At 43.7% G+C, this 27071-nt stretch overlaps 1 protein-coding gene across 1 annotated transcript in view; it reads right to left on the bottom strand.

The window, feature by feature from the left end:
• The window catches only part of gad2 (glutamate decarboxylase 2), a 174913-nt gene that overhangs the window by 104460 nt on the left and 43382 nt on the right, over positions 1-27071 (bottom strand). The window contains exon 4 of the mRNA XM_068051788.1: positions 9927-10160. Coding sequence (XP_067907889.1) covers positions 9927-10160 — 234 coding nt within the window. The remainder of the gene's footprint in view (positions 1-9926; positions 10161-27071) is intronic.

Raw genomic sequence — 27071 nt, 5'->3', positions numbered from 1 at the left:
ATAATTGTGACTTTAATGAATAAATATAATTTGATTTCAATAAAAAGTTCCAATACCAAGTTAGGTATTTGATATCACGTCTGTATTACAAAGCTGCTTAAAGTAGAAAGATTTCTGTAATTCATCGGAGTTGCTTATGCTGTGGAATCTGTCCCTTTTACACTGTGTAGCAACACAGAAATAGATATAGCTCTTGGGGCGAAAGGGATCAAAGGATACGGGGAGGGAAAGCGGGAACAGGTTACTGAGTTGGACGATCAGCCATGATCATAATGAATGGCGAAGCAAGCTCAACGGGCTGAATGGCCTACTCCTGCTCGTATTTTCTATGTTTCTATAGAAACAACTATACATGCACACAATTGAGTAAGGGCAACTGTAGCTGCTGGGGAAGTAGCAGACAGACCAGCGATGCAAAAAACTGATGACAATTACTGACTCCCAAAGAGCGGTAGAACACCACCTGTAGCGATGGCAGTTCTGCATTGTTTATATAGCAGCACTCCCATCAACCTCAGGCTGTCATTGGCAGCAATGCTGGAAAGCAAAGGATTTCAAAATATCTACAACAGTGTCAAACATAGATTTTTATTTTGTCTTATCAGTTTCAAATACCTGGTGTATAAGTTTAAACTAAGATTGATTCTACTTGCTTTGTTAAATGGCTGCCCAGAGAAAGATACTTCTGGTGTAAGAGCATGGTTCTGTTTTGATCTATGTATGAATTAGATTTGTATTTTTAATTACTGTGTACTAAAAGGAAAAAGAAAGGCTTGCTTTTATATGGCATCTTTCATTACCTCAAACACTTTACAGCCAATGAAGTACTTTTGAAGTGTAATCACTGTTGCAATGTAGGAAATGCAACAACCAATTTGTGCACAGTAAGGCCCCACAAAGAACAGTGTGATAATGACAAAATAATCTGTTTTTGTGATGTTGATTGAAAGATAAATATTAGCTAGGATACCAGGGATAATTCCCCGGCTCCACTTTGAAGTAATGTCATGGGATCTTTTACTCCTCTCTGAGACAGCAGACAGGACCTGCATTGTCTCATCTGAAAGACAACACCTCCAACAATGCAGCATTCCATTGGCATTGTGCTGGAGTATCAGCCTTGATTTCTACACTCAAATCTCTGGAGTGGAACTTGAACACAACCTTCTAACTCAGAGGCAGGACTGCTACCAACCGAGGCATAGCTGGTATGTGATTGCCAACTGGTGCTGTGGTGCATAGATTCTAGATAATTTATTTGTAAGTTCTCATTAGCATTCCATTAAATCTTTTCAGATATGTTTTCCGTGCATTCATCAAAGTGTAACAGAAAACTAAATGTTACTTATGGTTACTAGCATGTTAAAACAGACTGATTGTAATGTTAGAAAGCTGGAGGTGGGGCAAAACAGATGTTACAAGTAATTGATAAGATTGTTAAATTCTGTTTGATATTCTTTGAAGAAATATAGCAATGGGAATGGTTATAAAAGAACTGTTCCAATTTTGCAGCAGAGAAATGTTGAGAGTCATGCCTGGAGCACAGCTGACCAGTCCTTTAATTGGGCAGCCAGTGCCAAAGCCTTGTATAGGAGGAGAAAATGGAAAAATTAGTTTTCTTGATTATTTTCCCTGAAGAAAATTTAGAGTCTGATTCCTTAGATATGTTTCTCTCCTTGCTTTTTGAATTCTTTAAGTGTAATTCAATTTGATCAGTTGTTTTAGCCTTTACAGGTTGGGTCCTTACTTAGTGTGATAACATTTTCCATCTTTAAGATCCACAGAAGATTTGGTGAGAAAAATAAACAAATGCATGGTACTACTATCAAATATGATAACCGTTAGCTTGCGGCAATAAAATCTGCAGTGTGGCTCATCTGTGAAAAAGAAATGTTGCCATTTTGTTCCAAGACCTTATGGCACTTATTCCAACTTTTGGCCATCCTTGTTACAGTTCAATTTTTTAAGCACCATGGACAGTGCTGTTCTAGACCCAGCACTATCAGTAGGGTGGTCTTCTGACACAGGGTCTTGGGAAATTTTGCTTATGGTGTTTAAAAAGATTGAAGTGCGGCAATGATATGAGGCAGTTGGAATAAGTTAAAATGGATCTCAACTTATCAGAAACAATGAAAGAAGCTGTTATACTGTTCAACCTTTGATAATCTGTTTGTTCTAGTGTGAAAAGGGTCATTATGTTGCACAACTCTTTCAAATGAGTTGTAAGTTACAATTTATTAGCCATGGTGGTGCAAGTTAATTAACATCCACTGTGTACACTTGGCCTTTTAGTTCCTTTTACCCTGACTGCACGTTAAAGGACAGCTAGAGTAAAATGACCTGGAAAGCCAAACTTAGACCTTACAATGTGTGAAGGAGCAGCAATATAATTCACTTTGATTGTTATTTTAATTGTACTAGTAAAGGAACAGATTGTTCCAAGATTCTAGTTTTATTGGCTGTGCCAGCTGAGAAAATCAAGTAAGCTAGTTGGTGCATTTCAAAGGAACGTTATCAGAAGAGGTTAAACATAGGTTGGAGATATTGGTTATGTCAGATTTTCTGACACAGCCCTAAGCCCTGGTGTCACAGTGCTTCTTCAATGCTACAATCAAATCATGCACTCAATATACAAGCTGAAAAGAAATCATTGTCCCTGTGCTATTTCTCTCTTTGAACAAAGAACAAAGAACAAAGATAATTACAGCACAGGAACAGGCCCTTCGGCCCTCCAAGCCTGCGCCGATCCAGATCCTCTCTCTAAACATGTCGCCTATTTTCTAAGGTTCTGTATCTCTTTTCTTCCTGCCCATTCATGTATCTGTCTAGATACATCTTAAAAGACTCCATCGTGCCCGCGTCTACCACCTCCGCTGGCAACGCGTTCCAGGTGCCCACCACCCTCTGCGTAAAGAACTTTCCACGCATATCCCCCCTAAACATTTCCCCTTTCACTTTGAACTCGTGTCCTCTCGTAATTGAAACCCCCACTCTGGGAAAAAGCCTCTTGCTGTCCACCCTGTCTATACCTCTCATGATTTTGTACACCTCAATCAGGTCCCCCCTCAACCTCCGTCTTTCTAATGAAAATAATCCTAATCTACTCAACCTCTCTTCATAGCTAGCGCCCTCCATACCAGGCAACATCCTGGTGAACCTCCTCTGCACCCTCTCCAAAGCATCCACATCCTTTTGATAATGTGGCGACCAGAACTGTACGCAGTATTCCAAATGTGGCCGAACCAAAGTCCTATACAACTGTAACATGACCTGCCAACTCTTGTACTCAATGCCCCGTCCGATGAAGGAAAGCATGCCGTATGCCTTCTTGACCACTCTATTTACCTGCGTTGCCACCTTCAGGGAACAGTGGACCTGAACACCCAAATCTCTCTGGACATCAATTTTCCCCAGGACTTTTCCATTTACTGTATAGTTCACTCTTGAATTGGATCTTCCAAAATGCATCACCTCGCATTTGCCCTGATTGAACTCCATCTGCCATTTCTCTGCCCAACTCTCTAATATATCTATATTCTGCTGTATTCTCTGACAGTCCCCTTCACTATCTGCTACTCCACCAATCTTAGTGTCGTCTGCAAACTTGCTAATCAGTCCACCTATACTTTCCTCCAAATCATTAATGTATATCACAAACAACAGTGGTCCCAGCACGGATCCCTGTGGAACACCACTGGTCACACGTCTCCATTTTGAGAAACTCCCCTCTACTGCTACTCTCTGTCTCCTGTTGCCCAGCCAGTTCTTTATCCATCTAGCTAGTACACCTTGGACCCCAAGCGCCTTCACTTTCTCCATCAGCCTGCCATGGGGAACCTTATCAAACGCCTTACTGAAGTCCATGTATATGACATCGACAGCCCTTCCCTCATCAATCAACTTTGTCACTTCCTCAAAGAATTCTATTAAGTTGGTAAGACATGACCTTCCCTGCACAAAACCATGTTGCCTATCACTGATAAGCCCATTTTCTTACAAATGGGAATAGATCCTATCCCTCAGTAACTTCTCCAGCAGCTTCCCTACCACTGACGTCAGGCTCACTGGTCTATAATTACCTGGATTATCCCTGCTACCCTTCTTAAACAAGGGGACAACATTAGCAATTCTCCAGTCCTCCGGGACCTCACCCGTGTTTAAGGATGCTGCAAAGATATCTGTTAAGGCCCCAGCTATTTCCTCTCTCGCTTCCCTCAGTAACCTGGGATAGATCCCATCCGGACCTGGGGACTTGTCCACCTTAATGCCCTTTAGAATACCCAACACTTCCTCCCTCCTTATGCCGACTTGACCTAGAGTAATCAAACATCTGTTCCTAACCTCAACATCCGTCATGTCCCTCTCCTCGGTGAATACCGATGCAAAGTACTCGTTTAGAATCTCATTTTCTCTGAGTCCAAGCATAACATTCCTCCTTTGTCCTTTAGTGGGCCAATCCTTTCTCTAGTTACCCTCTTTCTCCTTATATATGAATAAAAGGCTTTGGGATTTTCCTTAACCCTGTTTGCTAAAGATATTTCATGACCCCTTTTAGCCCTCTTAATTCCTCGTTTCAGATTGGTCCTACATTCCCGATATTCTTTCAAAGCTTCGTCTTTCATCAGCCGCCTACACCTTATGTATGCTTCCTTTTTCCTCTTAGCTAGTCTCACAATTTCACCTGTCATCCATGGTTCCCTAATCTTGCCATTTCTATCCCTCATTTTCACAGGAACATGTCTCTCCTGAACGCTAATCAACCTCTCTTTAAAAGCCTCCCACATATCACATGTGGATTTACCTTCAAACAGCTGCCCACAATCTACATTTCCCAGCTCCTGCCGAATTTTGGTATAGTTGGCCTTCCCCCAATTTAGCACTCTTCCTTTAGGACCACTCTCGTCTTTGTCCATGAGTATTTTAAAGCTTACGGAATTGTGATCACTATTCCCAAAGTAGTTCCCTACTGAAACTTCAACAACCTGGCCGGGCTCATTCCCCAACACCAGGTCCAGTATGGCCCCTTCCCGAGTTGGACTATTTACATACTGCTCTAGAAAACCTTCCTGGATGCTCCTTACAAATTCTGCTCCATCTGGACCTCTAACACTAAGCGAATCCCAGTCAATGTTGGGAAAATTAAAATCTCCTATCACCACCACCCTGTTGCTCCTACATCTTTCCATAATCTGTTTACATATTTGTACCTCTATCTCACGCTCGCTGTTGGGAGGCCTGTAGTACAGCCCCAACATTGTTACCGCACCCTTCCTATTTCTGAGTTCTGTCCATATTGCCTCACTGCTCGAGTCCTCCATAGTGCCCTCCTTCAGCACAGCTGTGATATCCTCTTTGACCAGTAATGCAACTCCTCCACCCCTTTTACCTCCCTCTCTATCCCGCCTGAAGCATCGATATCCTGGGATATTTAGTTGCCAATCATGCCCTTCCCTCAACCAAATCTCAGTAATAGAATTTGACTATCAAATGATCCCTGCTCATTGATGAATGCAGACTCTGCAAGTGAGAACACATTTCTAAAACAAAGGAATAAATGGGAAAAACCCAAATCTGTTCATCTTGGTCATTACATCGGATCAGGAAAGGCCATTCAGCCTTTCGAGGCTATTCCACCGTTCAGTCAGATCATGGCTGATCAAAGAAACCATATCCCTTGCTATCCTTACCTAATAAAAGCCTATTGATCTCTGTTTTGAACATTTCCAACATCCACAGCAATTTGGGGAGTGAGTTCCAGATTTTCACTTCCCTTTGAATAAAAAAGTGCTTCCTGATTTCACTCCTAAATGGCCTAACTTTAATTTTAAGGTTCTACCACTTTGTTCACGATTCCCTGAATAGAAGATATTGTTTCTCTGTATCTTCCCTTTCACCCGAGAACCTGTTAATAATAAAAATAAGGCGTGTAGCAGATACTTCATTCCATTATACCATAGAATGGTGAAACAAAAGGTTCCTTTTATTAGGTAAGGATAGCAAGGGATATGGTTCCTTTGATCAGCCATGATCTGATTGAACGGTAGAATAGTCTCGATAGGTTGAATGGCCTATCCTCGGTCATTACATAGGATCAGATGAACAGATTTGAGGTTTTCCCATTTATTCCTTTGTTTTAGAAACATGTTCTCACTTGCAGTTTCCTGCATTGTGAGCTGCTGATCAAAGCCATTAGGAGGAAGCTGTGAATAGATGCCATTCATATAAGGAGACAAAGAAAATAAGTAAGAAAATAAATGGTCAAATAACCATCTATAAACCCATAATGGACTAGTTGAAGGAAATGACTGCCAGAGGCCTAGATGTGGGTAGGGTGACCATTCCCTTTGTTGGGGTATGGTGTAGTGTGACACTTTTCACCAATCTCCAAAATGGGAGGAAAATTAATAAAAATTGGATGGGCAATAAACAAAAGCATTTAAAAAAGAGGCAACAGCTTTAAACTCACTGTTAATATTTTACATTTTATAGTTCCAATTCTTTACCTGCTAGGTCTTTCACTGCTGGTTGTTCCCACCATGCTGAGAGGTTAGGTGGTCCATGATCAATGCTGCTTAGTGATTAGTTAAAAGGAGCTATACATATCACTAAACTAGAACTAATGCATTGATTCTGGGGTGTGGAATGCATCTCAGAAAATCTGAGAAGCAGCAAATACATTAACTGGAATGCAGTTGTTTGGGAGAATAGCCTTTCATCCTTTGAGATTTAGTTTTCTTCCTGCTGTCTCCTCTTTTCGTTCTTTCTGACACGTAGCACTCAAAACTTTCAGGACTACCAAAACTCAGCCAATGAAGACAAAAGAGCCTGAATATTGCTCAGAACTGGGATTCAGCCACATGACCTTACAGATTAGAATCTGGTACTTTGTAGATAGTGCTTCCAGGCTTGCAGAGTGAATGCTCTTGATAAATCGCCTGTTGCCGGAGTAGATAATATGATTTTCACACTACCATGAATACAGGTCATGAGTTCAAACAGTGAATGATAAACCAATTCAGAAAACCTGTACAATGAGTTATACCATTTCTCAGCTGAGTTGTCACGGTGTTACAATCGAGGTGGGATGAGTACACTGTCTTTTCTAGTTCCACCTCTCCACACGTCACAACATATATTTTAATGTTTACCCAGTTACTGATACAGTCAATCATATACTCTACTCTTTATTCCAGAATAAAATACACCAACCAAGTTTCTTTAATAAACAACAAAATTATCAGTTTCTTATAAAAACAAGACTTATCCAGTAATGAAGCAAAGCATTAACACACAGATTGAAATATGAAAGTTCCCTTTTTAAATACCCCACATACAAATTCACTCATACTGAAAAAAATAAATTATCTCTGCAGAGGCCTTTTACAATAAAAGACAAAAAAAGAATACTTTGGCCAAATACTTGCTAATTCTTGAAGAAAAAAAGAGAAGATATGTAAGGATGTCAGTTGTTCCTTTTGGTCTGGCATCTGAGCACATGGAGACAGGTCACTGGGATCTTTTCAGAAGCAGTTCATTGTGGAGATGTCGAGAATTAGTCTGGTAGGCTTTCCAGGAGAAATGTGGCATCAGGGGTTTCTGTTATTGCACTCTGGATTCACAGGGTTTTTCAAAGAGGTAGAGAAAGAGGAGCCGACACTTTAGATTTCTCAGAGTCTTTTAGAGAGGTGCAGGAATAATGAGCTGGGGTTTCTTTTCAGCAGGCTACAAATACAACTGCTTTTCAGCACTGTCTATACCTCAACTGAATCAAAACAATATCTCAGAAGTGAAACCAATTCCTGACCTTCATAAATCTTGACATGTAACTTCTTTGTAAACATCTTCCCTAAGTCACCAAGGTTTCTGTCGTTTATTGCGCTTAAGGCATGTGATATCCAGTAAACGTATGTTTTCAAACAAGTGTCCTTTCAGTGAACTTCCAACTATAAACAAAGTCCTGCATCTATAAAATCTACAGCCTTCCAAAATGAATCCATTTCCACAATTTAAATGAGTCCTCAAAAAATATTTAACCAAAAATGGAAGCACTTTCCTAACAACAGTCACATAGTTCTTATCTGCTGTTACCATGTATCATCCATCTCAAAAGTGCAACATTATGATAAGGAGAAAAGGAAACAAGTCAAACTGGAGCAACTACAGGGGCATAGCATTGCTCTCAACAGTTGGCAAATTGCTAGCTAGCTTACTTCTCAATAGGCTCTCGCTAATTGCAGAGGAGCTCCTTCCAGAGTCCCAATGTGGCCTCCAGAGGAACAAGTGTCACGATCTTCATAGCACGCCAACTTCAGGAAAAGTGCAGAGAGCAGAACATCCCTTTGTACATGGTTTTCTTTAATCCCACAGAAGCCTTTGACTTGGTGAATCAAACTGCCTTTGGAAGGTGCTTCAGCAATATGGATGTCCAGATAAGTTCACAAACATCATCTGTCACTTACATGACAATATGCAAAGAACAGTACAATGCAATGGCTCCACTAAAGATCCCTTCCCTGTCAAAACAGGCATCAAACAGGGGTGTGTCACTGCACCAACACTTTTCTCAATCTTTATTGCAGCAACACTGCAGCTTAATACTGACAGGCTCCCCCCCTGTGGTGGTAATAACTTATTGCACTGATGGTAAACTCTTTAACTGCAACCGGCTGAAGGCCAAACCCAAGACAACAGCCACTTCTGTAATAGATCTAAAGTATGCTGACAATTCACAAGTTAGCGCTCACTCTGAAGAAGAACTGCAACAGATAGTTGACGTATTCACTGAAGCCTACAAAAGCATGGGACTTGCCCTGAACACCAGGAAGACCAAATCCTCCACCAACCAACACCAAATATATCAAATCCAATGCCTACAATTGAGATTCATGGTGAAGTGTTGGAAAACATTCCTCACTTCCCATGTCTTGGAAGGTATCTATCACAAAAAGCTGACATTGATGAAGAGGTATACCACCGAATCCAATATGCTAGCTCAACCTATAGTAAATTATGTACCCAAGTTTTCGAGAATCATGATATCAGACCCAACAACAAACTCAAGATCTATCGGGTAGTGGTCCTCCCCACGCTTCTCTATGGTTCTGAAGTTTGGACAACTTAAAGACGCCATATCAAGGCCCTTGAATATCGTCAATGCTGTCTTGGAAGGATCTTGCGAATCAAGTGGGAGGACAAAAGAACAAACATGAACATCTTCCAACACACAGATATGCCAAGTATAGAGGCCATGATAATCTTACATCAGCTGAGATGGACAGGACATGTTGTCAGAATGTCTGACTCAAGACTGCCCAAACAGGTACTCTACTGAGAGCTACAGCCGAGAGCCTGTTCACACGGGGAGCCAAAGGAAAGATTTCAAAGACAATCTCAAAACCTCCGTGAAGGTCTGTTCTAGTATCAATACGTGGGAAGCAGATGTCCAGTTGTGACCAAAATGGTGATCCATCTTCAAAAATGATGTTAAGGCCTTCCAAACAACAAGAACAGCCACTGAGAGAGAACAGCGAGAGAGACAGAAAGAGAGGGCAACTGCTTGAGTCAACAATCCGCCGCCACCTCTACCAGCTGACAACCAATGTCCTTACTGTGGGAGAGCCTGCAAGCCTGTAAGATAGGGTTAAGCAGCCATCAGAGAAGCCACAGCCAACACTCATATCTCACTTCCACCCAGCCATCCACAGGAAAGAATCATCCTGGACACCAGGGATTGCCAAAGATGATGATGATGATGGCGATATGTTATGATGGTTTAAGGGAAACCATTGTGAGATGTTGATCATAATTATTACATGTTAATCAAATTGTGCAGGTAATATTTAGGCAAAATTACACAAAAAGAAGTCTACTTTACACTCTGGCTCACAACATGCAATGAAGAGTTATGTGTTCATGCCTTTTCATACCTGTTTTCACGGCATAGTTTAGTGTTGTCCTGCATGTCACCAAAATGTCTTCTAAACTGTTTGGCTGTTCATCCAGCATCCAGTTAAATCCCTCGAGGAGCTCATCAGGGTAACGGAAATCTATTACTTTTGTAGATCTATCAAATGTTTTCAAAATATATTCAAGTAGAATGTCCAAAATTTGTTCCAAGAAAGCAAAAGTTACTCCTTCCCCATTACATGCTGGCAGGAGGTCTGTAGAGATAAAAAAAAAAGAAGAAAAAGATAGATAAAGAAGATAAAGGAGAAAAACAATTTAATTGGATTTCCATTTTATCCTCTTCTTGTGTCCTTACAGGCTGCTTCTCAACACAGTTTTTCAAGGAAGTAAACAACAGTTCCAGTCAACTGGTATCACTGACTGTCCATTATCTGCCAGCAGGAGATGATATCTGACTGGGCTGAAACTAATTATGTCAATTGGCTTCCTCATCTGGGGATGAATGCTTCTGGCTGAGATCTGAAAAACACTCTCAACCAATGATGAATGATGCACAGCTCTCGAACGTAACCTCACAACTATCCTGTTAGGAGTCAAATATCCATTTACTTGAACCAATATTAACCAATCATTTATTCAACATCAAATGCATAAAGCTTCTGTTTCTATAATAGCTATTTATGTAATGTTAAAAATGAAATCAAAATAGAGATGTAAATAAATGGAAGATGCCATTTGAGCCCAGCACTGTTCGTAATATTGGCAGATAAGTGCATAAGTACCTAAAATTACAACACAGGCATTAATCCATTGATTTTAAGTTGTTCAATGCATCTGCTAAAATAGCAGACAAGGGAATGCCATACAAGCACATTAAGCATCGTCCCTATTAACGTTGCCAAATCATTACTATATTTAAAACCTGAACATAATACAGTGGAATAAAGCATGGTTCTACTAGAGAAAAGTTAATAGAGCTTTGGGTATATTATCAGAAAAGAGACTTTATGAAGTATGACTAAGGTGACTAAATACAGCGTCAAAGCCTTACCTACCTCAAATGCTTGCACCTGGCTGAGAATTGTGGATAAAAGCAATACAATGTGGATACTGCTCATTAGAATAAGACTGGGGCTCTAGGAAAATAGAGGCGACAGAAATCCAGAACCAGCAATCTGAGCACTTCAACTAGAATTGCATCTACCGACAATCGTTGATTCCGGTGAACTTTCTGGGGACAGGCAGGTGTTCCTTAATGTGCCTTTAAATGGTGGGTGCCTGCACCACTAGGGGCACAAATGGAGCTCCCATAAGGGCTGCATTGGAGGGCTGGGAGCCCTGGAAAAAAACATCTGAGTGTCCCCTGCTTTAAAACCTGCAGAGAAAAGTCGTGCACCTTGATCCTTGGAGTCCTAGCCTGGATTCCTAGGTAAGCCCCACTTTTGTTCCTGTTGGGGAGTAATAAACATCTGGTGTCACCAGAAATACCTAAACTGACCATATACGAGGTTCCAGTGAAAACCCAGGACGAAGAAACTCTGACATTCAAAGTTCTTGCGCCCCTGGCCCTACCCCACTGGCATCAATGGCCATGTTTGGGCTGAGTGGAGGCTCTATTCCTAACAGGCTGACCCAGAAACTTCTGCACTATTCCAGGACCCAGAATATCCACCCCATGTGGGGAGGGTCCACTGCTGCCTGGGGAGGCCCGCCAAGTGGCCTCCCAGTGGGGTCCCGGGGGGATCCTCCTTTATGGGTACTCCATGGCCCATGGAGGGGCCTTCTGGTGGCAATAGCCCTGCGGCAATGTCGCTGCCGGTGCACTGCGACTCCACCACCAACGTTTGCCGGGCCTTGCCTGCCTGGCCCCAGCTTCCTCTAAAAAACTCACCATCACTTCAAGAACACCTCACCATTGAAGGACTGTCATCCTGGAGCTCAGCAGCCTCAGCATTAGTTACTGCTAACGGTGGCGCTGCTCAGGCTGCTGAGCTGCCAGTTCCTTGATTGGGTCGACAGCTTTTGGGGGCGGGCCGCTGTCCTCAAGTGGATGGCGGCCCCAGCGGTGACATGTTAACAGGCAGCCACTGGCAAAATGCCACCTCAGTGCCCAGCCGCCTGCTGGAGCAGGGTCCCCTCCCACTTTCAGCTGTGGCGGCGGGACTTCAATGTCCACAATAAAATTCAGCCCCTTAAGTCAGCTTCTTTCTAACTCTGAATTTATTTTTCAATTGTGAAAACTCAGATTAGTTCAGCAAAATCCAGCCTTCAATATTTTGCCTATTTAACTCAAAGTGAACACCCAATCTGAACCTTAAATCTAGTGCACTGAATCAAATTGTGTACCCAGTGACTTCTACCCTGCCCTTCTCATGTATTTTTAATTAACTATTTCTGCTTCCTTGACTCTGTTCCTAGGTTATATCTACTGTTCTCTGTCTTGAATTTCAAATGTGTATCCTTACCTGCATCTGGTTCAAAGACTTGTTCAGCTTTTCCATATAATTCTACTGGTCACCGAAAATTTGAAATATATGGTAGCATGGTGTTTGAGTTACTGTGCTAGTAATCCAGAAGGCGTGGATTAATGATCATGATGACAAGAGTTCAAATCCCACCATGGCAGCTGATGAATATAAATTCAGTTAATTAAATAAATTTGGAATAAAAAGCTAGTATTAGTAATGGTGGCCACAAAACTGCCAGTTTGTTGTAAAAACCCATCTGGTTCACTAATGTCCTGTAGGGAAGGAAATTTGACATCCTTACCTGGTCTGGCCTCTATGTGACTCCAGACCCACAGCAATGTGGTTGACTCTTAACTGCCCTCTGAAATGGCCTAGCAAGCCATTCAGTTGAGGGCAGTGGCACACCATCACCTCCTCAAGGGCAATTAGGGATGGGCAATAAATGCTGGCCCTGCCAGTGATACCCACATTTCATAAACAACAATGATCACTAATGGTAAATTTTATTCTATAAATATATATCATTGACTGATTTAATATTCTATATAACTTATACGATGGCTTTGAATTACTTGAGTCATAATCATTTTATTAGCTGTTCAAATAGCTTCTGGGAGTCCAAATAAATGATAAGGACCATGAAGATTTTAGAAACAGAGAAGGGATATTTGGCCCAAGTGGTCTGCTTTTTTTTTTGGATTGATCTCAATCTAACTTTCCCATCTCTATCCACCTATCCCCTATCTCAAGAAACATAACCAACTAATTCCTGAGCCCAAATATAATGGGCAGAATCTTCTTGTCCCGCTACTGCCAGTGGCAGTGGGTGAAAAAAGTGGCACCTGGCACACATGGGCCATACGCCACCACACTGCCGCAATCTTGTGGCCGGTGCTTCATTAACATATGCACGGCTGCTACCCCCGCCCGCCATCACGTGAACTGCATCACCAGAGATGGGAGCAGGAGGTGGCGCCATTTTTAAAAAGGTTGCCAGCCCTGCAGACAGTACCAAAGATACAGAGTTTTCCCCTACCCCCTCCCCTATGCAAAACATGCAGAGTTCACCCCTTTTACTCCCCTTGCTAACAGAGTAATGCAGACTTCACTCCTTCCACCCCCCCTTGCTGACACATGTTTAATGGATGCAGAGTTCCAAGCCCTCCCCTCATTTCTGGCTATTTAAATTTAATGCACATGTCCGAGTTTGCTGCAAAAATGAATAAGAGCAGGCTATTACCTACCATCCTTTGCAGACATCGAGGACTCTCACCTCGGTGGTACCAGCTTTTCAAGGACTGGAGTGTGAAGGCATATGAGTGCCGCATGTTGAGCTGAAGATTGGAAACAGCTGGTAGGTGTACGCGAATTCCATTAAAATATACGCAAAGAGGTCATTTCAATCTTTAAAGCATAGTCCCGCTGCGGAGAAGTGGAGGTGCCGCTATGGAGCATCCCCGCTGCTGGGAAGATCAGGCCTGGCAATCCCGGCGTTGGGCTCCGTGGCGGCCACCCACACCCGCCATGGAACCTGACGTTGGGCTGGGAACAAAATCCAGCCCATGTGTTTTAATAGCCATCCATGTCTAACACATTCCATAGCCTCTATTTTAACTTGGGGTGGGATTGTGAAGGCGGGGATGAGGCAGATAGATTTTAACCCCGGCTTGATTTTTGTAGGCCCCGTCAGTCTCCCGCTTATACCCGGCAGGAAGTGGCAGCTAGTCAACAGGCAGGAGTAAGGCGTCTACTCGCAGGAGGCCATTGTTGGGGACCAGAAGAAATGGTCTCCTGTACTCAGGTAAGTGATTGGGAGGAAATTTGGGGGGTGTTGGGGTGGGGTCTCATGATTGGGGAAAGGAGGAAGCCTAGGGAAGGAAAATAACCTTTTCTTGTGGAGCACTGGTGGGTATAACATAGGACCTAGAGTAAAGTGGTATTTGCATATGCAGCACGAAGACCTTGGAATGCTAATGAAATAAAACAATTAAATTCAAAGGATTATTGCAAAACTTCGTTCTGCCACCAAGAACAACTCCTGTTTCTTAACAAAATTCTTCCAAATAGTGTGACTTTGTAGTGCGATTATTTCTTTATCGAATAAAATTTGCCATCAGTGATAATTTTTGACTAATGGTTCTTGCATTCAGATGACATTCCTCCATCTGCTAATTTAGCAGAGATGTTAACCTCCAACTTGATTGATGCATTCTTATCTGATTCGTTCTTATTACTGCACCCATAGTATTAAATCTTACTCTTTTTTTTATAGCATGCTTTGATATCATCATATTTAATCTGTGCTTTCAACAAAATATCAAATCCAGTAATATTAGGGGCGGCACAGTGGCGCAGTGGTTAGCACCGCAGCCTCACAGCTCCAGCAACCCGGGTTCGATTCTGGGTACTGCCTGTGCGGAGTTTGCAAGTTCTCCCTGTGTCTGCGTGGGTTTCCTCCGGGTGCTCCGGTTTCCTCCCACCTCCAAAAGACTTGCAGGTTGATAGGTAAATTGGCCATTGTAAATTTCCCCTAGTGTAGGTAGGTGGTAGGAGAATGGTGGAGAATATGGGGTTAGTGTAGGGTTAGTATAAATGGGTGGTTGTTGGTCGGCACAGGCTCGGTGGGCCGAAGGGCCTGTTTCAGTGCTGTATCTCTAAATAAAATAAAAAATCAAATATTATTGAAATATTACCCAGTTGCTGGTGTGTAGAAACCTCTCAGTACTTTACATTTATCCCAATGGCAAAGTCATGGTTAGTATATGACTTTGTCAGTCAGATAAATGCAACATATGGAGTAGTTTCTAGGTTGCTTCTGGCTATGTTAACATGAAGAAGTCTGGAGTAAGTTAATGAGTCTGTCCAAATATTTTATTATTGGCTTATGTCAATTTGAACTAGTTTTTCTTCAAGTTAGAAGACTGAAGTTTTCAGCTCCATTCAAGGGTCAGTGCTCTAAACTTGTCTGACAAGGTGTTGCGATATGGAGAAATTCTGATGTTAGAAGCACTACCTTTCAAATGACAACTTAAACTAAGGTCTATCTAGTGGTTCAAGTGTGCTTTAAGGATTTAACACACTTCTAACACACAAAACATCTATCTGCCCGTATTATTATTGATATTGAAAAATAATCCAGTTGTGCTTTGCAAATAAGGAGTGGTACCTAGAACAGCATTTTACAACATATCACAACAATTTTGGCATCTGATTTTTGTTAAAATTCCAGTTGGCATCCTATCTCATAGTAAGTCCTGCACTCTTTTCACCCCCATCCTCACGAACCTCCATTGCTTTCCCATGCTTTTCAAAAGTGCAGGTGACCAAGCTGATCAAGTCTCTTTGTATGAGAGCCAATCCAAACATGCATGTCCAAGATTTCAGGGGTCTTCCAGGTCCAGCCCCAGCTTGGAGACTACAATGGACACCCAATTCGGCCTACATAACAACACAAACTCTTGAGTTGTTCCTGGAGTCCAGATTGCTGGGCAGAGTAACTCTGGGAGCTGAGAAAATTCCATGTGGGAAAAACATTCCCTTGGACCTGTCTCTGCTGATGTCACAGGCTACATTTGGTGCAGGTGAAAGTTTCACCCACCCTGTGTACATTAACTGCCAGTAGTCATCAGGGTGGAGACTTGGCATTTCTCGATCTCATCTCAATTCTCATCCTCCAGGGTACCTAATGACCAATTGGCGTTGCCAGTTCAGTGGGTCCAAGAATTTTCCGGTCATGTGTTTAACAGACTTTTGCAGAAAATATATGCACAGGATAGACACACACTAAATTTAACAAGGCAGTAAATGATAATAGCAAATGACAGAGCAGTATGATGACTTAACGCTGGTAGATTTATTTTTCTCCAGTGACTTTTTTTAATGTCCTCTACATTGAAACAAACATCTTAAAGTCCTGGCTATCCTGTCACTATCACTATATTTGATATACCTTTTCCTTAATGTAAATGGCTCCATCTTTGAAAGAGAAGCCATGCAGAGCTCCTTCTTCCTTATAAAAGAGACCCTTTGTTATAACTAAGCCTGTATGTTTTTATAGAGTGTATTTTTCCTTAAAGTCCCTGGGCAAGAAATTCTTCCACGTGGTGCCGCTTCTAGCGCTATACAGGCTACCTTGCTCCCTAGGGGAATGCAGTGCTGTGGACCGCTATCCGTGCAGCCCATGTGGCATTCTTCATTGATATGGGTGCACATATCAATGGGTCCCCTGTGTGCATCTGAATGTATTGAATTAGCACTATCCTGAATTATCACATGGAATGGTTGATGTGATGCCAGGATTCCAAATTGGGACAACAGGGGCACGAAATGCATTCGCCCTGATTTTTAGGCACACAAAATTTGTCCAGGCACCTCATCTGAATGATTTCTGTGCAAGTTCCTATGCCTACAAAAGGTAAACTGCAGTATCTGGATATTAGGCCTAAGTCCTGAGTGCCAAGATGTGCTGGTGGGTGAATAATGGGGGTGTGGTGCATTGAGCACCCTGAGAGGCTGGTGGTGCAGTGGGTAGGAGATGAAATGAGAAGATGCATTTACTGACCTTGCCCTCCCGGGTAAGGTCATTAGATTTCTTGTGGCACTGCTGCCAGGCCCTCAGATCCAGACTCCAGGGGTTGACTTTACTAGCCAGCTGCTCCCATGCCCTTCTGAGGATGCTTCTTTTGGCTCCCCACAGGATCATGGCATCTCTCTTCCTGCTCACCTGCACCACTAATGCGCACAGTGCCACATCCATCAGTCTGGATCCCTCTGTGCGTCCTGATGTTCAGTTCGCAAGTATTTCTATTGCAACAATCTTTTTTCCACCTTCTCTTTAAGAGGTAGCCTGCCAGCTCACTGGCAGCGTTAAGAAGAGGAGACCAGTGCTGGAGGTGAAGGAACTTGTGTAGAGGTCATTCAGATCCAATGGGTAGACGGATTTTGTGGCCTATCCACCTCGATCTGAACGGGTGCATTCCTCGCATCCAAAAATTAGTGTGAATAAATGTTGTGCCCCCTGAAATTTCATGAAGTCAGGAACCCAATAATTTCCACTAAGGTATATTACATATTTTTAGAAACAAAACCTCCAAATATTCATATGAAACAATTCTGTGCCTGCCATTGGGTTCCTTTGACTTCACAGTCATACAGAACTGAGCAAAAAAGTTGCATTGCATGAAAAACATTTTTTGAATGGCTCCAAATGGCATCTTTATATATGCATAGAAGCAATCATCAGTCAACATTTATTCTGTTAAAACAACTGATGAACTGTGTTCACAAAAATGATGCTTAAGATCTAGGGCAGTGGGTTAAATCTCTGTGTATACTTTGACATACTACTTAATGGACATTTCAGCAAAAAGACAATGGCCAGAATTTTACGCCGCCCCAGCAGGTCGGATGGTAGTGTGGGGGCGGCGTATAATTGAGCGGCAGGCTCCGGGAGGCCTACACACCCTGCTTCCACCTCCGGACAAGTTTACGGTGTTGGGCGGGAAATGGCCCGCTCGCCCGAGGCCAATCAAGGCCCTTAAGTGGCCACTTAACGGCCACTTAAGGGCCCTCGCCCGACTCCACAGGTATTTTACCTGTAGCAAGAGGGTGTGCTGGGGATGTGAAAGGCCGTCCAGCGATAGCTGCCGGTCTTTCAGCGCCCTGGTGGGGGTGCATGGCAGTCGGGCACCGGGAGCCCGATTGAGAGCTGCCCCTGCCTCCCAACCCACCCCTGGTACCTAAGCCAACCCCCTCCCCCCCAAACAACCACTCCAGCCTCACCAGGGAAGGAACGATCCCCCTGGTGAGGCATGCCCCTACTTACCTTCCCTCCTTGATCCATGGCATCAGCTGGGCTGCAGTCCCAGCAGTGGCCACCGCTCCCGGTGGCGCTGCTGGGACTAAGAACTGCCGGCCGGCTGATTGGCCAGCAGCTGACTGAGGCAGGACCTCCTCCCTCAAGTGGGTGGAAGTCCCGCCTCGGGACAATTAAAGCCTGGGGACCCGTAAAATACGGGATGGATCCCCGGGCTAGGTGGAAGCGGGTTCAACACCGACTTTCACGTCGGAGTCCGGTTCCCGTCCATCCACCATAAAATTCTGGTCAATGACACTGTCAATCTATCTGACCTGAAGAGCTGTCTTCACTTCACCTATCTCATACTACCTCAATTGGTAACACTCTAACCTTTGATTCAGAATGTTCTGGATTCAAGCCCCAATCCTGGAGTTAAGCACATAGTTTATGTTGACTTTTCAGAGCTGTACTGAGAGAGTACTATAATTTTCAAGGTGCCAACTTTTAGATCAGATGTTACACCAAGGCCCTGTGTGCCTGTACAGGTAAGTGCCAAAAGGCGCTATTTCAAGAAAAGCAGGAGCCTCTTGCTAAATATCCTAGAAAGGAAATTTCAGATTTCTTAAGTTAGATGATATCTTTCCACAGGTGTTACCAGGATTATAGTGACAATTTCAGCATTAATTTGGGTATGATTTGTAATTACATAATTTGTGCCAAAGTTTTGAGAAGAATCTAAGTAAGCCAATATCTACACCTCATTAAAATTCTTATGCCTGGTGCACCACCTGATTATCCTGTCGTCAAGACTGTCACACTTTGGAGTCAGCTTTTCCCAATGTAAATCTCTGTGTTCAGATTTATAATGGAAACTGCCATGTTAATAGGTCACGCTGTCACTAAACCCTCCTATCAGTGATGGTGCTGTAGTACTTTAGTTTTGTGTCTCCCAGCTCTTCAACCTGCATTGCAGAGCAACTGCTATGCTCCAACCACCTCCAGATATTTGCTTCTAAATTGCTGAACCTTTTGGTATTTAATTAAAATTCTGATGGTTATAGCGACAGTGTGGAACAGGATTGATGGGCCATCTGGGGCTGAATTTTACCAGCCCCTCGATGCCGTAGGTTGCAGCAGGGGGACCCGTACAATTCTACGGGGAGAGGCCTGCCTCGACCCCTGACATTGAGAAGGGCTCCACGCATATTACAAGCGGCAGGGGGACCTCGATGGGGCTGTCATCTAAATATTTCAATTAACATAAATAAGATGCAAATGACCCTATCTGCTGGCGGCGGCCGTCACACATCAATTTTCCAGCTGCCGATCACAACTCGGGCGCCTTCAGAACTCCGTAGGAGTTCCAAGGTGAGAAACTGGTGGGGAGGGGAGAGGAGTACAATTCTCACTGCGGGAGGGATGGGGGAGCAAGGAAAACAATTTTTATTGGCTGTGGGGATGGTGGGAAGGGGTTGAAGGGCAAATTTGAGAAGGTTGGGAGGGAAAGTTTGGGTCAGGAATAAAATAAGGTCTGTTAATGTAGGGCAATGAAAAGTCTATGGCGGGGGTTTGGGGAGTTGAGAAAGGCCTTCTCTCTCCTCGGTATTTATTTTAAAAAAAATTAATTTTAATACACCTTTAAAAAAATTTAATCTTTGCTAAAGGCTCGAAGCCCTTTAAAAATTGCTCTGGCGATTGTGCGCTGGCGCTGGACGCCGTTGCCGGGGATGCAGAGACCACCCCCTCTATGTCATCAGGCTCTGCCCCCTTGATTTAAATGAGTCCCCGCTTGTAATATTGCGGGGGCTTGGCGGCGGCACCTCCATGTCAGAAGGCCGCTGCTTTTACAGTGCACCGCCAAGGAGTGTGGCGTGGTGCACTGATAAAATGTAGCCCCTGGTATTTTCCAGTCCCTCATTTTCATATATTTCATTAATGTATTATTTTCAAAAGAAAGGTCTGCACTGATATAGTAACTCACATTCGCACAGCTTGACACTATACCTCGTGACAGATTTTAATCACTTCCCCAGAAGTGATGTAAATGCAAATACCTGTGTTACCTGGATTCTCCCTCCCTTCAAATATAATTTGCAATTTTCCAAACCAGAAGCACTATTCCTGAACTTCAAAAACCTTGGAAAATAATGACTAATGTATTTCAATTTCCTCATCGATATGTATTGTACCTGAATATTGGCAATTGAGTACTAGAGAGTTCCCTGATGGGAGCAAGCATATTGCAGCAAATAGTAGAACAAAAATAACTTGCCTTTATATAGCAAGAGAAAAATACAGTGGCTGCTGGAAATCTGAAATAAAAGCAGAAAATGCTGGAAATACTCAACAGGCCTGGCAGCATCTGTGGAGAGAGAAACAGAGTTAATGGACTGAATTTTATGGGCCTTCTAGGGATGGGGACGGAGGCAGGGGGGCCCATAAAATTGTGTGGCAAGGCCGTGGGGGCAGGGGGTAGTGCTTGTCAACTTCTCAACAACATCCAATTTTATCCGGGGCGGGTAAGGCCAAGGACGTCCTTCCCCTGACAGAGGCCAATTAATAGCCACTTAAGGGCATCTTCCCGTTGGTGCTGGTATTTTACCAGCTCTGGGGTGGGGGTGGGGGGCGGTGGGGTGCATCTGCCACATGAGGAGGCTGCCCAGTAAATCAAGCCGGCCTCCATGTGGAAAGTGGGGGGAGGCCTCCTCAGTGGGCAATCAGTGGCCATCCATCTCCAGGCACCCACCCCCTGCTGTCAACAACCCACCACACCACCACCTCCCCATCACTGGGGCCTGCCCCCACTAACCTGCAGTCCGGGCTCCAACGCTGCTCCTTGTGAGGTGACAGCTACTGTTCCAGCAGTGACCACTGCTCCTGGTGTCATTGCTGGGACTGCTGAGCTGCTTGCCCTCTGATTGGTCAGCAGCCTTTGGAGGTTGGATCCCTGTCCTATAAGGGACAGGGACCCCGGTGCCAGGCAGTTAATTGCCTGAGTGCTGTTAAATACAACTGGGGAGGTGGTCCTCCAAAGGACCGAGGCGGGGTTCCCCTTGCCTTTTGGTCCTGCCATTGAGACCCCGCCAGCCGCACAAAATCCAGCCCAATGTTTCAGGTCTGTGATGAAAGGTCACAGACCTGAAACATTAACTCTGTTCCTCTCTCCACAGATGCTGCCTGACCTACTGAGTATTGCCAACATTTTCTTTTTTTATTTTAAATCTTGCACCTTTAATGTAAAAGGGAATGATCCAGAGAGCATGAAATTAAAACAGTCATTACATTACCACAATAACAACTCCCCTATCTATTTTCATACCCTGGGGCGGCAACTGTCCTGGTGATTTATGTATCTTAAGCCTCATTATTTATGTATCTTAAGCCTCATTATTTTCCCCATTACCATTTTCTTTAACTGATATTAAAATCTACTAAGTTTTTCCACTTAACATATTTAGGTTTTCTTGTACCATGATATTTTGTCCTCATTCCCCACTGTAAAAGCAGATACAATATGCTTTGATGTCACTTTAAAGTTTTTCCGTATTTACATTTTGCACCTCTTAATTCTCTTTTTATTCCTTTGCCGCTTTTTACAGCATTCCTGTCAGCTAGTTTCCCACTTTTCCTGGCATTTGCGGAAACTTATTTTTATTAGCTCGATCTATCTCATGTCATTTGTTGACCATGGCTGCTTAACTGCACAAGTGGATCATTTGCTTTTTAGGGCCTATGTACTGGGTTTGTATTGTACCAAGTACTTGTTTGAATTCTTCCCACCGAATGTCAGTTTACCCATTAACAGCTTGGTCCAGTTTACTATGGTTAATTCATTTCACATCCCATTAGAGCAGGAGTGTCCAATCTTTTCGCATGAGGGCTGCATTATAATTTTTGTCCTACATTGGGGGCCAGTGAGCAAATTTCATAAAGATAAAGGTATTAGAAATTTATTTTGCAATTGATCAAAACCACAAAAAATGTGCACTTTTGTGAACAAGCTTTAAATGAGAAGACTAATTTATTAACTTACTTTCTCGTCACCATTTGGACACTGATGTAGTAAGATACATAACATTGTTTTTACTTGCAGAAGTAGACAATGTCTGCCTGCACGCTTGATGTAGCGATGTGGAGTATTCTGGATAGATGTCTATCTGTCAGGAATGATCTTGATCACTCTCTCCCTCTCTGCCTGTCTCTCCCTCTGCCTCAGTGCCTCTCTATGTCTATGTGTCTGTGTCTCTCTTTCTCTGTGTCTCTCTGTCTCTCGCTGTCTATTGTGTGTCTCTCTTCTGTTTGTGTCTCTCTTCACCCTCCCTCTGTGACCTCCCCCCTCCCCCCTCACCGCACCTAGGGCCCAGTTAACCCAGCACCTTACCACCAGGGCCTGAGCCTGGGTCCTGCTGCCTCCTCAGGTGGCTCCTCCTCTGTGTCGGTGGCGGAGATGAAGAGCCTGGGGCCCGAGGCCAGACCAAGTCCGTAGCAGGCAGAGCCAATGCTGATCCTGGGGTCTGAGCTCAAGGCCGCACTGGGAATGGAGTTCGGGTGGGAAGCGCCGGCAGACATGCAGCTCAGCCCAGGTGGTGCCATCTTAGTAAAGGAGCCAGAACATCAGGTACTGAAGTGTGTCCGCCATCTTGGTGAAGGGGGACAGTGAGGCATCTCCACCATGTCAATAAAGGAGCTGCAGCAATTGTTAGTCACAAAAGGTTTCGGCAGCTGGAAGAAGCCAATGGTGGATTTTCAGTGGAAATTTCTCATCCTCAGCGGGCCAGAAGGAAACCTTTGGTGGGCTGGTGTCTGGCCCACGGGCCGTCTGTTGGACAACCCTGCTTTATAGTTTATAAGCAAAATACTGCAGATGCTGGAAATCTGAAATAAAAACAGAAAGTGCTGGAAACACTCAGGCAGCATCTGTGGAGAGAGAAACAGAGTTAATGTTTCAGGTCTGATGAAAGGTCACAGACCTGAAACGTTAACTCTGCTTCTCTCTCCATAGATGCTGCCTGACCTGCTGAGTATTTCCAGCACTTTCTGCTTTATAGTTTGCCTCGCTTAAAGTTAAAACCTTGGTTTGTGATTCCATCTTTTCTCTCTCAAACTTAATATCAGATTCAATCATATTATAGTCACTAGGAAAGAAAATATGATAAAAATAACATGATTTAAAAGTGTAAATGAGCAGTGTCCTGGGTGCCCATATACATCAATCCTTAAAGGTAGTTGATAAGGTGGTAAAGAAAGTCTATGGGTTACCTGGGTTTATAAATAGAGGCACAGAATATAAAAGCAAAAAGATCATGCTAGAAATTTATTAATCATTTGTTAGGCCTCAGTATTGTGAACAATTCTGAGCACCACTCTTCAGGAAAGATGTAAATGCCATGAAATGGTAGAGAGGAAATTTACCAAGTTATGTAATTATGTCTGATTCAACAGGCCTGAGTCCACAATATATTTAAAGACACAGTGCATGATAATTGAACACAGGCAGATGCAGATTAAGGAGCCATGTTCAGATAGAGTACATGCTGTGTTCCCCTGTGTCTAAGTGTTGTGATATGTCACCTTTAAGGAATTCTTGGATGCTGAGACTGGGTGTTAAATTACAAACATTTTTCATTTCATATGACTGACATCTCTAACTTTCATTAAATCACAAAATAAGAGAATTGTTCTCTGTCATCATGAGATTGACATGTCATATTAATGGTTCGACATCGCAGAATTTGAACATGCAGTTATTCAAAAAAGGTAAAAAGTTATAAGGGATGATAAAATAAACAACCACAGTATTACAAATACACACATCTCAGTGCACACTAACTGGAGTTTTTTCAATGCATGGTCATAGAATTTTTTTTTTAGAAAAATACACCTCAGCCCAAATCCTATGTTCCTCTGAATCCTCATTACTATGCATTATCACTACATCCACTTCTGTTCATTATTGGGGCAGATTTGCAGCCCTCTACCTTCTGGGAATATCTTCTTAAAACCTTGTTACCTCTTCCCTTACCTGTCTTCTCCAACTAGTTACTGTTAACTTCTTCTCGATGCTCAAATGTAAAGTGTGCTGAGGTACTCTATTATATCAAGAGCAAATAGAAATGCAAGTTGTTGTTTCAAGGTGAGGGATGTTGTGTTGAAGCATCTGTTGGTCAATGAACAAAATTCTGACACAGTAGAAGGAAGGTGTATCAAATGATCAAAGGGGTAAAATTCACCTTTTGATAGGGGAGCAAAACTGATGTGAGAGGATCAGTTGCCTTTATATACCTCACCTGATTTGCATTGATTTCTTGCCTTTGTCATCTCCAGATTTGATGACTCTAATGCTCTCCTGGGCGACCTCACATACTTCAGCCTCATAAAGCTCAGCTCCGTCAAACCTTTGCTTCTCTTATACTATCTTGCACCGTCCTTCTCAGCCATCACTCTACCTCCTATCCTCACTTCCTCCTGCCTCCCTGAACTCTCCATTCTTCTGACTCCGGCCTTTTGTGCACCCCACCCCACCATCCTACAATTGGCACCTGTGCATCCAGCTGCTTAGGCCCCACCCTAAGGTGTCGGCATCTTGGCAGCACCACCAATAGAAGTGACTGCTGCTGTGGCTGCAAGGGAAGGAGAGGGCACCTCCATATTGGGGCACCCTCAAAGGGCCAAGAAGAAATTTTCTTCATGTGCCAGGGTCAGGCAGGCAGGCCTCAGTGATTGGAGGGGTGAACCCTCCAGCGGCAGTAGTGGAGCCACAGAGGCAACCATTGCTGCCAGGGGGGGCCTCTCCATGGGCCATCGAGAATCCAGAAAGGAAGCCTCCCCCTACGAAGCAGCCGGAAGGCCACCTCGATGCACCTGGCGGTCTCCCCACATGGTGGGGAGGCCAGTAAAATGCTGGTGTGGCCATAAAGTGTCCATTAGTAAGCCAGTTAATTGGTTTATTTGGCCGCGCAGCTCCAGTTGGCAGGCATCTGAGCGCTGCTATTCTTGCCTTTTGAAATATCCCTTGGCGGCGGGAAGATGTCAGCCTACCATCCCGACGACGTCTTCTGCCATTTTACCAAGCATTCCCCCCTCCCAGCCTATCTCCAGAGGGCTGGTAAAATCCTGGCCAACTCTTTGACCACTTTGTCACCCCTCCTAATTGTTCTTTCTTTGGCTTCAGTGAAGTGCCTCATGACTTCTTCTACATTAAAGGCAATATATAAAAAGATGCTGTTGTTGTTTAGGATCACCTGTAATATACAGGGCTGTATTAAATCACACCACAATGTCATAGCATTTTGAATAGATCAAATTTAATGTTGTGCTTATATTTCTAACAGCTTCTGAATATCTGCTAATGCACAGAGTGGTCAAACAGAGTGATCTTGAAAAGAGAGCTGGGTGAATAGAGTGCAAAAGTTGGGAATTTGGTGAAAGTGGGGATTTGGTGTGGGGGAAGAAGGTGCTGCCTTTTTGCCTCCAAATCTTGATTTGGTTTATGCCAGCTTGAGGCAATAATTATTTAGAATTTTTGTCCAGTGTTTAGTGCTTAGATATGGCACAACAAAAGACAAGGCTGAATTATTTGCAACTACCTTCAGCCAGAAGTGCTGAGTGGATGATCCATCTCAGCTTCCTCCTGAAGTCCCCAGCATCACAGATGCCAGTCTTCAGCCAATTCAATTCACTCCACATGACATTAAGAAATGACTGAAGGCACTGGATACAGCAAAGACTATGGGCCCTGACAACATTCCAGCAGTCGTACTGAAGACTTGTGCTCCAGAACTAGCCGTGCCCCTTGCCAAGTTCTAGTGCAGCTGGCATCTACCCGACAATGTGGAAAATTGCCCAGGTATGTCCTGTCTCCAAAAAACAAGACAAATACAATCTTGCCAATTACTGCCCCATCAGTCTACTCTTGATCATCCGTAAAGTGATGGCGGGTGTCATCGACAGTGCAATTAAATGGCACTTACACAGCAATAACCTGCTCAGTGACGCTCAGCTTGAGTTCCATCAGGGCCACTCAGCTCCAGACCTCATTACAGCGTTGGTCCAAACATGGACAAAAGTGCTGAATTCAAGAGGTGAGGTGAGAGTGATTGCCCTTGACATCAAAGCAGCATTTGACTGAGTGTGGCGTCAAGGAGCCCGAGCAAAATTAAAGTCAATGGGAATTAGGGGAAATATTCTCCACTGGTTGGAGTCATACCTAGCATAAACAAGATAATAGTGGTTGTTGGAGGCCAAACATCTAAGCCCCAGGACATCTCTGCAGGAATTCCTCAAGGTAGTGTCCTAAGCCGAACCATCTTCAGCTACTTCATCAATGACAGTCCCTCCATCATAAGGTCAAAAGTGGGAAGTTGGTTGATGATTGCACAATGATCAGTACCATTTGCAGCTCCTGAGATACTGAAGCAAGACTTGGCCAACATTCAGGCTTGGACTGATAAGTGACACGTAACTTTCGTGCCACACAGGTGCCAGGCAATGACCATCTCCAACAAGAGAGAATCTAACCACCTCCCCTTGACATTCAATGGCATTATCATCACTGAAGTCCCCACCATCATCATCCTGGGAGGGTTACCATTGACCAGAAACTTAACTGGACCAGCCATATGAATTCTGTGGCTACAAGAGCAGGTCAGGGGCTGGGAAGTCTGCAGTGAGTAACTCATCTCCTGACTCCCTAAAGCCTTTCCACCATCTACAAGGCACAAGTCAGGAGTGTGATGGAACACTCTCCACTTGCCTGGATGAATGCAGCTTCAACAACACTCAAGAAGATGGCCAGCACCCAGGACAAGCAGCCCCCTTGATCGGCACCCCATCCATCACCTTAAACATTCACTCTCTCCACACCGGCACATAGTGGCAGCAGTGTGTAACATCTACAAGAT

Source organism: Heterodontus francisci, chromosome 2 (genome assembly GCF_036365525.1).
Source record: "Heterodontus francisci isolate sHetFra1 chromosome 2, sHetFra1.hap1, whole genome shotgun sequence".
NCBI classification, from domain to species: domain Eukaryota; kingdom Metazoa; phylum Chordata; class Chondrichthyes; order Heterodontiformes; family Heterodontidae; genus Heterodontus; species Heterodontus francisci.
Note: the sequence above shows the minus strand (reverse complement) of the source record. Positions and strands in the feature narration are given on the sequence as shown.